Source organism: Oncorhynchus keta, unplaced genomic scaffold (assembly GCF_023373465.1).
Source record: "Oncorhynchus keta strain PuntledgeMale-10-30-2019 unplaced genomic scaffold, Oket_V2 Un_contig_26509_pilon_pilon, whole genome shotgun sequence".
Classification (NCBI taxonomy): Eukaryota; Metazoa; Chordata; class Actinopteri; order Salmoniformes; family Salmonidae; genus Oncorhynchus; species Oncorhynchus keta.
The window spans coordinates 1-12,500 of record NW_026285010.1 but is presented as its reverse complement, the minus strand read 5'-3'; the positions used below and the strand labels follow the sequence as shown (position 1 = coordinate 12,500).

Sequence of the window (12,500 nt, the reverse complement as noted above, 5' to 3'; positions counted from 1 at the left end):
ACAGTTTAAACCCCAACATAAATACTATAACTCTAACCATGAATAACACAGTTTAAACCTCAACATAAATACTATAACTCTAACCATGAATAACACAGTTTAAACCCCAACATAAATACTATAACTCTAACCATGAATAACACAGTTTAAACCCCAACATAAATACTATAACTCTAACCATGAATAACACAGTTTAAACCCCAACATAAATACTATAACTCTAACCATGAATAACACAGTTTAAACCTCAACATAAATACTATAACTCTAACCATGAATAACACAGTTTAAACCCCAACATAAATACTATAACTCTAACCATGAATAACACAGTTTAAATCCTCAACATAAATACTATAACTCTAACCATGAATAACACAGTTTAAACCCCAACATAAATACTATAACTCTAACCATGAATAACACAGTTTAAACCCCAACATAAATACTATAACTCTAACCAGTGAACCCATAAGAATGTATGCACAGACTTTAAAATGGCCCCAACATAAATACTATAACTCTAACCATGAATAACACAGTTTAAACCCCAACAGTAAATAAAATATCCCTCTCTCATAGGCTCCACCTACTTGTTCTGAGGCTCCTCTGGATTGGCTGGCTGTTGGCGATAGGCCCGCCCTTGACTCCTCCCCCACTGACAGTGCGGATGGTGAAGTTGTACAGTCGTCCCGGGAACATCCCATCCAGGATGCGGCTGGTTGGCTGAGGCGCTGTGATTGACAGGGAATCTCTGGGAGCCCATTGGAGGTCAAAGGTGTCGTAGTCACCGGAGGCGGGACCATCCCAGGTCAGTTCTACAGAGCTGTTGCCACTGATGTCCCTGAAGGATACCATGGAGGGAGGCTCTGGGGCTGAGGGGGAAAACACAGACAGAAACAGGCTTTACTGCAAGCAACACAAAACACAGACAGAAACAGGCTTTACTGCAAGCAACACAAAACACAGACAGAAACAGGCTTTACTGCAAGCAACACAAAACACAGACAGAAACAGGCTTTACTACAAGCAACACAAAACACAGACAGAAACAGGCTTTACTACAAGCAACACAAAACACAGACAGAAACAGGCTTTACTACAAGCAACACAAAACACAGACAGAAACAGGCTTTACTGCAAGCAGCAATATTTTGAATAAGTTGAACTTATTCTGTGTTAATTTTCTCTGTCATTTGAACTCTGGATACAGAGTGCAGAGTATTCTCTAACTAAGGTAGTACTAGTCAATATAGTTGTTAGGTAGAATGGATGCATTTTATAATAACTATCATCCCTGGCATCATTGGATCATTGTAAATGAATATGAGTTTCAGACAGAGACAGAGAGAGGGTTGTGTACTGACCCGTCCTTCCCTTTGCAGACACAGCATTAGTCAGCTCTCCACTGTGTGTGACCACCTCAGCCCGGTACACACGGCCAGGTACCAGTCCCTGGAACAGGTGTTCTCTCTGCTCCATGCCCAGCTCCTGGGCGGCCAGGGTAGTGGTTGAGCCCTCCAGGCCACCGTACAGGACCACTTGGTACCCACTCCACTCCCCTGCCCCAGGCAGCCAGCTGATGGAGAGACGGTCAGTACGCTTACCACCCTGGACGTGGAGAGAGCGCACTGGGGCTGGGACTGGGGGGGAGAAGAGGGTAGAGAGGGTTATTTGGGGGTGAGGGATGGAAGAGAGAAGAATGGATGTTTGGGGGGATGGGGAGAGGAGAGAGAAAGGGGGGTTGGGAGAGGAGAGAGAGAAAAGGGGGTTGGGGAAGAAGAGAGAGAAAAGGGGTTGGGGGAAGAAGAGTTTGGGGGAGAAGAAAAACAGGGTTTTGGGGTTGGGGGGTTTGAAGAGAGAAAACAGGGTTGGGGGAGAAGAGAGAAAACAGGGTTGGGGGAGAAGAGAGAGAACAGGGTTTTGGGGAGAAGAGAGAGAACAGGGTTTTGGGGGAGAGGATAACAGGGGTTTGGGGGAGAGAACAGGGGTTTGGGGAGAAGAGAGAGAAACAGGGTTTTGGGGGAGAAGAGAGAGAACAGGGTTTTGGGGGAAGAAGAACAGGGGTTTGAGAGAGAACGGGGTTTTGGGGGGAGGGGTTTGGGGGAGAAGAGAGAGAACAGGGTTTTGGGGGAGAAGAACAGAGAGAACAGGGTTTTGGGGGAGAGAAGAGAGAGAACAGGGTTTTGGGGAGAAGAGAGAGAACAGGGGTTTGGGGGAGAAGAGAGAGAACAGGGTTTTGGGGGAGAAGAGAGAGAACAGGGTTTTGGGGGAGAGGAGAGAGAACAGGGCTTTGGGGGAGAAGAGAGAGAACAGGGGTTTGGGGGAGAAGAGAGAGAACAGGGTTTTGGGGGAGAAGAGAGAGAGCAGGGTGATAGAGTTAGTTCATGCTCTGTTGTATTATCAAGAGGAAAGGCAGAGATTCTGAACAGGGTTGTGTATCTGGCGTGTAGATATCCACCTGGACATCTAACATTCGTCTGATCAGAGAAGTTCTTCATCATGTTTAATCACTCAAATATCTGCCAGACCAATGATGTTCTAATCTCTCCTGGGTCGACTACGTGACACAAATGGCATCTGAACAAATTACGTGAGTTTTTACTTCTGGGTTGTCGAGATGAAGTAAAAATGATAAGAAGTGAGGTCAGAGGTCAGACAAGAGGCTGTGTAAAAGTCACAGTCATTCACATATAAAATCCCATGGGGAGAAAAGTCATTTTGACATTCACATTGTTGACAAAACAAAAAGGGAATGTAACATTAAGGCAGTGATTTCCCCAGACTGTCTCCCACCTCAAAGACCATAAACTGCTTTACATCCATCAACACATTACATTGATAAATGAGCCCCTTCTGCAGAGCAGTATGGGAACATTCACATCAGAGTTTTAATAACAGTCTCAGGCCCAACAAAGAGCTACCACACATCATCTCTGCAATAAGAAATGAACAAATACAACCAACAGACTAGTGGCGAGTTTCCACTGACGATTTACTCCCGTGTTTTAGCCAAAAAAAGACTCAGACTTTTCTGTTTCTATGTACAGCAGGACCGTGTCTCCCTGGGACATGGCTCCTGTTCTCTCTTGGGTCTAATTGCCAGGCCGCTGGTACCTTTCATCTGGTACATACAGCGCATTCGGAAAGTATTCAGACCCCTGGACCGTTTTTCCACATTTTGTTACGTTACAGCCTCGTTCTAAAATAGATTAAATAAACATGATCCTCATCAATCTACACACAATACACCATAATGACAAAGCAAAAACAGGTTTTCAAAAATTTTAGCAAATGTATATATTTTTTAAAATCTGAAATACCTTATTTATGTAAGTATTCAGACCCTTTTTCTTTGAGACTCTAAATTGAGATCAGGTGCATCTTGTTCCCATCGATCATCCTTGAGATGTTTCTACAACTTGATTTGGAAAGGAACACACCTGTCTCTATAAGGTCCCACAGTTGACAGTGCATGTCAGAGCAAAAACCAAGCCATATGAGGTGGAAGAAATTGTCCAGGAAGTGGAGGTGACCAAGAAACCGAAGGTCACTCTGACAGAGCTCCAGAGTTCCTCTGTAGAGGTAGGAGAAACTTCCAGAAGAACAACCATCTTTGCAGCTCTCCACTGATCAGGCCTTTAGGGTAGAGTGGCCAGACGGAAGCCACTCATCAGTAAAATACACATGACAGCCTGCTTGGAGTTTGCCAAAAGGCACCTAAAGACTTTCAGACCATGAGAAACAAGACTCTCAGGCTGATGAAACCAAGATTGAACTCTTTCCCCTGAATGCCATGCGGTGGCAGCATCATGTCTGGAGGAAACCTGTAACCATCCCTACGGTGAAGCATGGTGGTGGCAGCATCATGTCTGGAGGAAACCTGGAACCATCCCTACGGTGAAGCATGGTGGTGGCAGCATCATGTCTGGAGGAAACCTGGAACCATCCGTACAGTGAAGCATAGTGGTGGCAGCATAGCACAAATCTGTCGTTCTGCCCCTGAACAGGCAGTTAACCCAATGTTCCCAGGCCGTCATTGAAAATAAGAATGTGTTCTTAACTGACTTGCCTGGTTAAATAAAGGTAAAATTTAAAAATGCTGTGGGGATGTTTTTCAGTGGCAGGAGACTAGTCAGGATCAAGGGAAAGATGAATGGAGCAAAGTACAGAGAGATCCTTGATGAAAACCTGCTCCAGAACGCTCAGGACAGACTGCGGCGAAGGTTCACCTTCCAACAGGACAACGACCCTAAGCACACAGCCAAGAAAACGCAGGAGTGGCTTCGGGATAAGACTGACTTTAACACCTTCTCACAAAGCAACTATCAAAATGATGCAGAGGTTTTTGATTCTGCTCGACACCAAGTCTTTTTTTGTGTCACAGTCCTGATGGAAATAACAATAACACCAGAGACACATTAACATAAACCACTGTCTCAGTGGGAAAAGCCCCAAGGCGTTACAATCATTTGCATTTAGATTGTAATAATGACAGCGGCACTGTGAAAGAAAAGATTGTCATTGACATACAGACGCACCACTTGCTGTGGGCTGTTACCCTGTCTGACCCTTCTGGTTTTTAGAATGACTTGTAAGTTCATCTAAAGTTGTAGCAGACATTTGGCTTGTTAGGCACAATATATGTTGAGAAATCCTTGGCCCATAAAAAAAATTATAATATATAATATAATATTCATACACTACTCCAGGGTGAAATACACGTCAACGCAAACAGAATTTGAGGTGTGCTTGATTTAGCTTGGAGTTTGGGACGGTTTTTGGACTACAAAGCACACTTCAAATATTTGACCCAGGTGTGTCATGATTTCAGTGTGTGTCCGTCTCACCTGTCCGTGCTAGGATAGATGAGTCACTGCTCATGCCTCTGCTCCTGCTCACCACCTCCATCTTGTACAGCGTCCCTGGGACCAGACCAGAGAAGGAGCACTTCTGGGTTCCGGCCTCCACGGTCTGACGGCCACGCAACGTCTCGTCAACGTTATACAGGAACAGGTCGTATCCGTCCACGTAGCCCTCGGACGGGCGCCAGATGAAACTCAGACCGCTGGTGTTGGCAGTCATCACCGTCAGACCGTTGACTGCAGCTGGACCTGAGGGAGGGAAAGAGGAGGGAGAGAGGGGAGGAGGGAGGTAAGGAGGGAGAGAGAGAGAGGGAGAGAGAGAGAGGGGAGGAGAGGGAGAGAGAGACAGAGAGGGGAGGAGGGAGGTAAGGAGAGAGAAAGAGAGGGAGAGAGAGAGGGAGAGGGCAGAGAGAGGGAGAGAGAGAGAGAGAGAGAGAGAGAGAGAGAGAGAGAGAGAGAGAGAGAGAGAGGAGAGAGAGAGAGAGAGAGAGGAGAGAGAGAGAGAGAGAGAGAGAGAGAGAGAGAGAGAGAGAGAGAGAGAGAGAGATACTTTTATTTCTATTTCAGCTATTACCTGATACAGTGATTATGAATGTCTCTGACACAGTGATAATGACTGTCTCTGACACAGTGATAATGACTGTTTCTGACACAGTGATAATGACTGTCCCTGATACAGTGATAATGACTCACTATGACACAGTGATAATGACTGTCTCTGACACAGTGATAATGACCGTCTCTGACACAGTGATAATGACTGTCCCTGATACAGTGATAATGACTCACTCTGACACAGTGATAATGACTGTCTCTGACACAGTGATAATGACCGTCTCTGACACAGTGATAATGACCGTCTCTGACACAGTGATAATGACCGTCTCTGACACAGTGATAATGACTGTCTCTGACACAGTGATAATGACTGTCTCTGACACAGTGATAATGACTGTCTCTGACACAGTGATAATGACTGTCTCTGACACAGTGATAATGACCGTCTCTGACACAGTGATAATGACCGTCTCTGACACAGTGATAATGACTGTCTCTGACACAGTGATAATGACTGTCTCTGACACAGTGATAATGACTGTCTCTGACACAGTGATAATGACTGTCTCTGACACAGTGATAATGACTGTCTCTGACACAGGAAAAGTGGTGCTTCTTACGTGTTTGTCCCTCAGCCACGGCCTCCTTGCCATAGATCCCTCCACTGACGGATACGACCCGAACTCGGTACCACTTCCCAGGGGTGAGCTGGTCGAAGAGGTGCCTGGTGGAGCCCTGGGGCATGGAAATATTAGAGACTATGTCACGTCCATCATCCAGGAGCTGGATCTTGTAACCCTCGTACACTCCCACTGTAGTCTCCCAGGTCACTGTTAGACTGTGGGTGGTGTGGTCACTGTCTGCCTGGAGCGCTGTCACTGTGGAGGGGACTGGAGAGAGAGAGAGAGAGAGAGAAAGAGAGAGAAAGAGAGAGAGATAGAGAGAGGAGAGAGAGAGAGAGAGAAGAGAGAGAGAGAGACAGAGAGACAGACAGAGAGAAGGAGACAGACAGATAGACAGACAGAGAGAAAGACAGACAGAGAGACAGACAGAGACAGACAGAAACAGAGACAGAGAGAGAGAGAGTGAGGGAGAGAGAGAGAGAGATGTTATGTTAAGGAGATCAGACAGTAGACAGTTAGACTGTGGCTGGTGTGGTCACTGTCTGCCTGGAGCGCTCTCACTCTGGGAGGAGACTGAACAGATACAGGGAGAGTTTAGACATCCCCCATGGCTGGGAGGGGATTGGACAGATCCAGTGAGAGGTTAGACATCACCCATGGCTGGGAGGGGATTGGACAGATCCAGGGAGAGGTTAGACATCCCCCATGGCTGGGAGGAGACTGACCAGACACAGGGAGAGTTTAGACATCACCCATGGCTGGGAGGAGACTGACCAGACACAGGGAGAGTTTAGACATCACCCATGGCTGGGAGGGGATTGGACAGATCCAGGGAGAGTTTAGACATCACCCATGGCTGGGAGGGGATTGGACAGATCCAGGGAGAGGTTAGACATCACCCATGGCTGGGAGGGGATTGGACAGATCCAGGGAGAGGTTAGACATCACCCATGGCTGGGAGGGGATTGGACAGATCCAGGGAGAGGTTAGACATCACCCATGGCTGGGAGGGGATTGGACAGATCCAGGGAGAGGTTAGACATCCCCCATGGCTGGGAGGGGATTGGACAGATCCTGGGAGAGGTTAGACATTCCCATAGCTGGGAGGGGATTGGACAGATCCAGGGAGAGGTTAGACATCACCCATGGCTGGGAGGGGATTGGACAGATCCAGGGAGAGGTTAGACATCCCCCATAGCTGGGAGGGGATTGGACAGATCCAGGGAGAGGTTAGACATCACCCATGGCTGGGAGGGGATTGGACAGATCCAGGGAGAGGTTAGACATCACCCATGGCTGGGAGGGGATTGGACAGATCCAGGGAGAGGTTAGACATCCCCCATGGCTGGGAGGGGATTGGACAGATCCTGGGAGAGGTTAGACATTCCCATAGCTGGGAGGGGATTGGACAGATCCTGGGAGAGGTTAGACATCACCCATGGCTGGGAAGGGAATTGGACAGATCCAGGGAGAGTTTAGACATCCCCCATGGCTGGGAGGGGATTGGACAGATCCAGGGAGAGGTTAGACATCCCCATGGCTGGGAGGGGATTGGACAGATCCAGGGAGAGGGTAGACATTCCCATAGCTGGGAGGGGATTGGACAGATCCAGGGAGAGGTTAGACATCACCCATGGCTGGGAGGATTGGACAGATCCAGGGAGAGGTTAGACATCCCCATGGCTGGAAGGGGATTGGACAGATCCAGGAGAGGTTAGACATCACCCATGGCTGGGAGGGGATTGGACAGATCCAGGGAGAGGTTAGACATCACCCATGGCTGGGAGGATTGGACAGATCCAGGGAGAGGTTAGACATCCCCCATGGCTGGGAGGGGATTGGACAGATCCTGGGAGAGGTTAGACATCACCCATGGCTGGGAGGGGATTGGACAGATCCAGGGAGAGGTTAGACATCCCCATGGCTGGAAGGAGATTGGACAGATCCAGGGAGAGGTTAGACATCCCCATGGCTGGAAGGGGATTGGACAGATCCAGGGAGAGGTTAGACATCACCCATGGCTGGGAGGGGATTGGACAGATCCAGGGAGAGGTTAGACATCACCCATGGCTGGGAGGGGATTGGACAGATCCAGGGAGAGGTTAGACATCACCCATGGCTGGGAGGGGATTGGACAGATCCTGGGAGAGGTTAGACATCCCCCATAGCTGGGAGGGGATTGGACAGATCCAGGGAGAGGTTAGACATCCCCCATGGCTGGGAGGGGATTGGACAGATCCAGGGAGAGGTTAGACATCCCCATGGCTGGAAGGGGATTGGACAGATCCAGGGAGAGGTTAGACATCACCCATGGCTGGGAGGGGATTGGACAGATCCAGGGAGAGGGTAGACATCACCCATGGCTGGGAGGGGATTGGACAGATCCAGGGAGAGGTTAGACATCACCCATGGCTGGGAGGGGATTGGACAGATCCAGGGAGAGGGTAGACATCACCCATGGCTGGGAGGGGGATTGGACAGATCCAGGGAGAGGTTAGACATCACCCATGGCTGGGAGGGTTTGGACAGATCCAGGAGAGGTTAGACATCACCCATGGCTGGGAGGGGATTGGACAGATCCAGGGAGAGGTTAGACATCACCCATGGCTGGGAGGGGATTGGACAGATCCAGGGAGAGGTTAGACATCACCCATGGCTGGGAGGGGGATTGGACAGATCCAGGGAGAGGTTAAACATCCCCATGGCTGGGAGGGGATTGGACAGATCCAGGAGAGGTTAAACATCCCCCATAGCTGGGAGGGTTATATTGCAGTATTCATGATCTCTGAACTTGTTATGAAGAGAATCAGTTTCCAATGATTTTAGAGTTAGACTTTTCCATGAAGACGACAAATGACAATGACAACTGTTGATGATAATGACAACTGTTGATGATAATGACGACTGTTGATGATAATGACAACTGTTGATGATAATGACAACTGTTGATGATAATGACAACTGTTGATGATAATGACAACTGTTGTTCCGCTATAATTCAAGAAAAGCCCTGTGTGTCTTAATGGCTCCAGTCCAAACGATGTGTTATCATACAGGTATATTCTGAGCATTCACCTGTTCATCCAGTAGCACTGCTGTTATTGACCAGTGTTTCACTCAGGGACTAAACTGTCCCCTCCCTCCCTGCCTCTCCTCCCTCCCTGCCTCTCCTCCCTCCCTGCCTCTCCTCCCTCCCTGCCTCTCCTCCCTCCCTGCCTCTCCTCCCTCCCCTCCCCCCCTGCCTCTCCTCCCTCCCTCCCTCTCCTCCCTCCCTCCCTCTCCTCCCCTCCCTGCCTCCCCTCCTCCCTCCCTCCCCCTCCCTCTCCTCCCCTCCTCTCCTCCCTCCCTGCCTCTCCTCCCTCCCTGCCTCCCCCCTCCCTCCCCCTCCTCCTCCTCCCTCCCTGCCTCCCCTCCCTCCCTGCCTCCCCTCCCTCCCTGCCTCTCCTCCCTCCCTGCCTCTCCTCCCTCCCTGCCTCTCCTCCCTCCCTGCCTCTCCTCCCTCCCTGCCTCCCTCCCTCCCTGCCTCCCTCCCTCCCCTGCCTCTCCTCCCTCCCTGCCTCCCTGCCTCCCTCCCCCCTCCTCCTCCCTCCCTCCCTGCCTCCTCCTCCCTCCCTGCCTCTCCTCCCTCCCTGCCTCTCCTCCCTCCCTGCCTCTCCTCCCTCCCCCTGCCTCTCCTCCCTCCCCCTCCCTGCCTCTCCTCCCCCCTCCCTCCCCCTGCCTCTCCTCCCCCTCCCTGCCTCTCCTCCTCCCCCCTGCCTCTCCTCCCTCCCTGCCTCTCCTCCCTCCTCTCCCCTCCCTGCCTCTCCTCCCTCCCCTGCCTCCCTCCCTCCCTGCCTCCTCCTCCCTCCCTCCCCTGCCTCTCCTCCCTCCCCTGCCTCTCCCTCCCTCCTCTCCTCCCTCCCTGCCTCTCCTCCCTCCCTGCCTCCCTCCCTCCCTGCCTCTCCTCCCTCCCTGCCTCCTCCCTCCCTGCCTCCCCTCCCTCCCTGCCTCTCCTCCCTCCCTGCCTCTCCTCCCTCCCTGCCTCTCCTCCCTCCCTCCCTCCCTCCCTCCCTGCCTCTCCTCCCTCCCTGCCTCTCCTCCCTCCCTGCCTCTCCTCCCTCCCTGCCTCTCCTCCCTCCCTGCCTCTCCTCCCTCCCACTCCTATTCTCCTCCCATTCCCCTCCTATTCTCCTCCCATTCCCCCTCCTATTCTCCTCCCATTCCCTCTCCTATTCTCCTCCCATTCCCTCTCCTATTCTCCTCCCATTCCCCCTCCTATACTCCTCACATTCCCTCTCCTATTCTCCTCCCATTCCCTCTCCTATTCTCCTCCCATTCCCTCTGCTATTCCCCTCCCTCTCCTATTTCCTCTCCTATTCCCTCTGCTATTCCCCTCCCTCTCCTATTTCCTCTCCTATTTCCTATCCTATTCCCTCTGCTATTCCCCTCCCTCTCCTATTTCCTCTCCTATTTCCTCTCCTATTCCCTCTGCTATTCCCTTCCCTTCTTCTCACCTGTTCGTCCAGTAGTTGTTGAATTATTGACCAGTATTCCACTCAGGGACTGAACCTCGACCCCGTACAGCTGTCCTGGTACCAGACCCTGAAAGTCCAGCTCAGTGACGTGTTTGGGGACAGGTCTGGTCTCCAGAAGGTGTGATCCCTGGGATAGGGACACGGTGTACATGTCCACGTCTCCATCACCAGGGGTCCAGGACACCCTCAGGCTGGCAGCCTGCTCCCCTGGCCGGGCATGGAGGTTCCTCACCTGGCTGGGGACTGGGGGGGTCGAGAGGGAAGGCAGAGAGACAGGAGTGAAGGGAGGGGGGAGGAGAATGGAGATGGGTCACAATGTGGATCACTTATAAAAAAATAAGTTGAAGACTGGCCAAAAAAAACAATGTTTTTTTATTTTAAAATCTTTAAATGATGTTCTACGGAATGAAGTGATAACAAAGGTTAGATGATGTTCTACGGAATGAAGTGATAACAAAAGGTTAGATGATGTTCTACGGAATGAAGTGATAACAAAAGGTTAGATGATGTTCTACGGAATGAAGTGATAACAAAAAGGTTAGATAATGTTCTACGGAATGAAGTGATAACAAAAGGTTTGATGATGTTCTACGGAATGAAGTGATAACAAAAGGTTAGATGATGTTCTACGGAATGAAGTGATAACAAAGGTTAGATGACGGAATGAAGTGATAACAAAAGGTTAGATGATGTTCTACGGAATGAAGTGATAACAAAAGGTTAGATGATGTTCTATGGAATGAAGTGATAACAAAAGGTTAGATGATGTTCTACGGAATGAAGTGATAACAAGGTTAGATGATGTTCTACGGAATGAAGTGATAACAAAAGGTTAGATGATGTTCTAGATGAAGTGATAACAAAAGGTTATGATGTCTACGGAATGAAGTGATAACAAAAGGTTAGATGATGTTCTACGGAATGAAGTGATAACAAAAGGTTAGATGATGTTCTACGGAATGAAGTGATAATAAAAGGTTAGATGATGTTCTACGGAATGAAGTGATAACAAAAGGATGTTCTAGAATGAAGTGTAATCTAGATGATGTTCTATGGAATGAAGTGATAACAAAAGGTTAGATGATGTTCTACGGACTGAAGTGATAACAAAAGGTTAGATGTTGTTCTAATGAATGTGATAACAAAAGGTTAGATGATGTTCTACGGAATGAAGTGATAATAAAAGGTTAGATGATGTTCTACGGAATGAAGTGATAACAAAAGGTTAGATGATGTTCTACGGAATGAAGTGATAACAAAAGGTTATTCTGTTGTTTTACCTGAATTACCTGTGACTGAAATGCTATGAAACACAATGTGAGGTTATTTGGAAAACCAAGCAGTTGCCCACTCTGTTCCCCTACTGACCTGTCCTGCCCTCGATGAACTGAGGTCTCTGGTTGGGTCCACTGAAGGTGGACACCACCATCTTGTACAGGCGGGTGAGCGAGGCCAGGCGGTGGTCACGGGCCTCGTTGCCCAGGGTTACGGGCGGGTAAACCCGTGTGTCGTTGAAGAGGATCTGAACCTCGTAGTGATCAACGTCCCCCAGCGCTGGAGACCATGTGACCACCAGATCACCTGTACCACTGTCACCCAGGGCCAGGCTCCGCACCGCAGAGGGGACTACGGAGACAGTCAAATACAACTTTATTTAAACATTTCAACTATTCACAGAACACTAAAGGGCTCAATGGTTTGGTTGGCTGAGTGGAATCTGACCCATGATGCCCACTAGTTTAAGGTTAACTTTGCACTGCCAAAATGTTACTGAATGTGATCGTAGGTACAATTCTCATGCGCCGAATTCTAGATATCACACCTACAAATTCTCCCAAATAAGTTGTATATTGGTTTTCTGTGGACTTGGCCACACAGAAAACTCAGCAGCACAGCATTTTACTTCTACCAACACTGCAGTAGCAACAGACACAGACTCA

The 12,500-nt window shown here is 49.4% G+C and overlaps 1 protein-coding gene and 2 long non-coding RNA genes across 4 annotated transcripts in view; 1 reads left to right on the top strand and 2 right to left on the bottom strand.

Moving 5' to 3' along the window:
- Positions 1–452, bottom strand: part of LOC127922638 (uncharacterized) — an 812-nt gene extending 360 nt beyond the window's left edge. Inside the window, exons 1-2 of one of the 2 annotated variants that reach the window (XR_008111809.1) lie at positions 389–452; positions 106–246 (exon numbers count right to left, since the gene is read on the bottom strand). This is a non-coding gene — a long non-coding RNA (uncharacterized LOC127922638). Of the gene's footprint in view, positions 1–105; positions 247–293; positions 334–388 lie in introns of those variants that run through there. The other variant, XR_008111810.1, reaches the window with a different exon arrangement.
- Positions 453–567: 115 nt separating this feature from the next.
- Positions 568–12,286, bottom strand: ptprbl (protein tyrosine phosphatase receptor type B, like). Its single transcript, XM_052506504.1, has 7 exons — positions 12,283–12,286; positions 11,929–12,186; positions 10,540–10,803; positions 6,044–6,313; positions 4,851–5,114; positions 1,368–1,643; positions 568–875 (listed from the first exon to the last, which is right to left on the bottom strand). The coding sequence occupies exons 1-7, from the start codon at positions 12,284–12,286 to the stop codon at positions 577–579; spliced, it is 1,635 nt and encodes a 544-aa protein (XP_052362464.1). The 3' UTR covers positions 568–576.
- LOC127922639 (uncharacterized) lies at positions 11,220–11,824 on the top strand. Its single transcript, XR_008111811.1, has 3 exons — positions 11,220–11,279; positions 11,462–11,499; positions 11,747–11,824. It is a non-coding gene; the product is annotated as an uncharacterized LOC127922639 (long non-coding RNA).
- Positions 12,287–12,500: the final 214 nt, after the last annotated feature.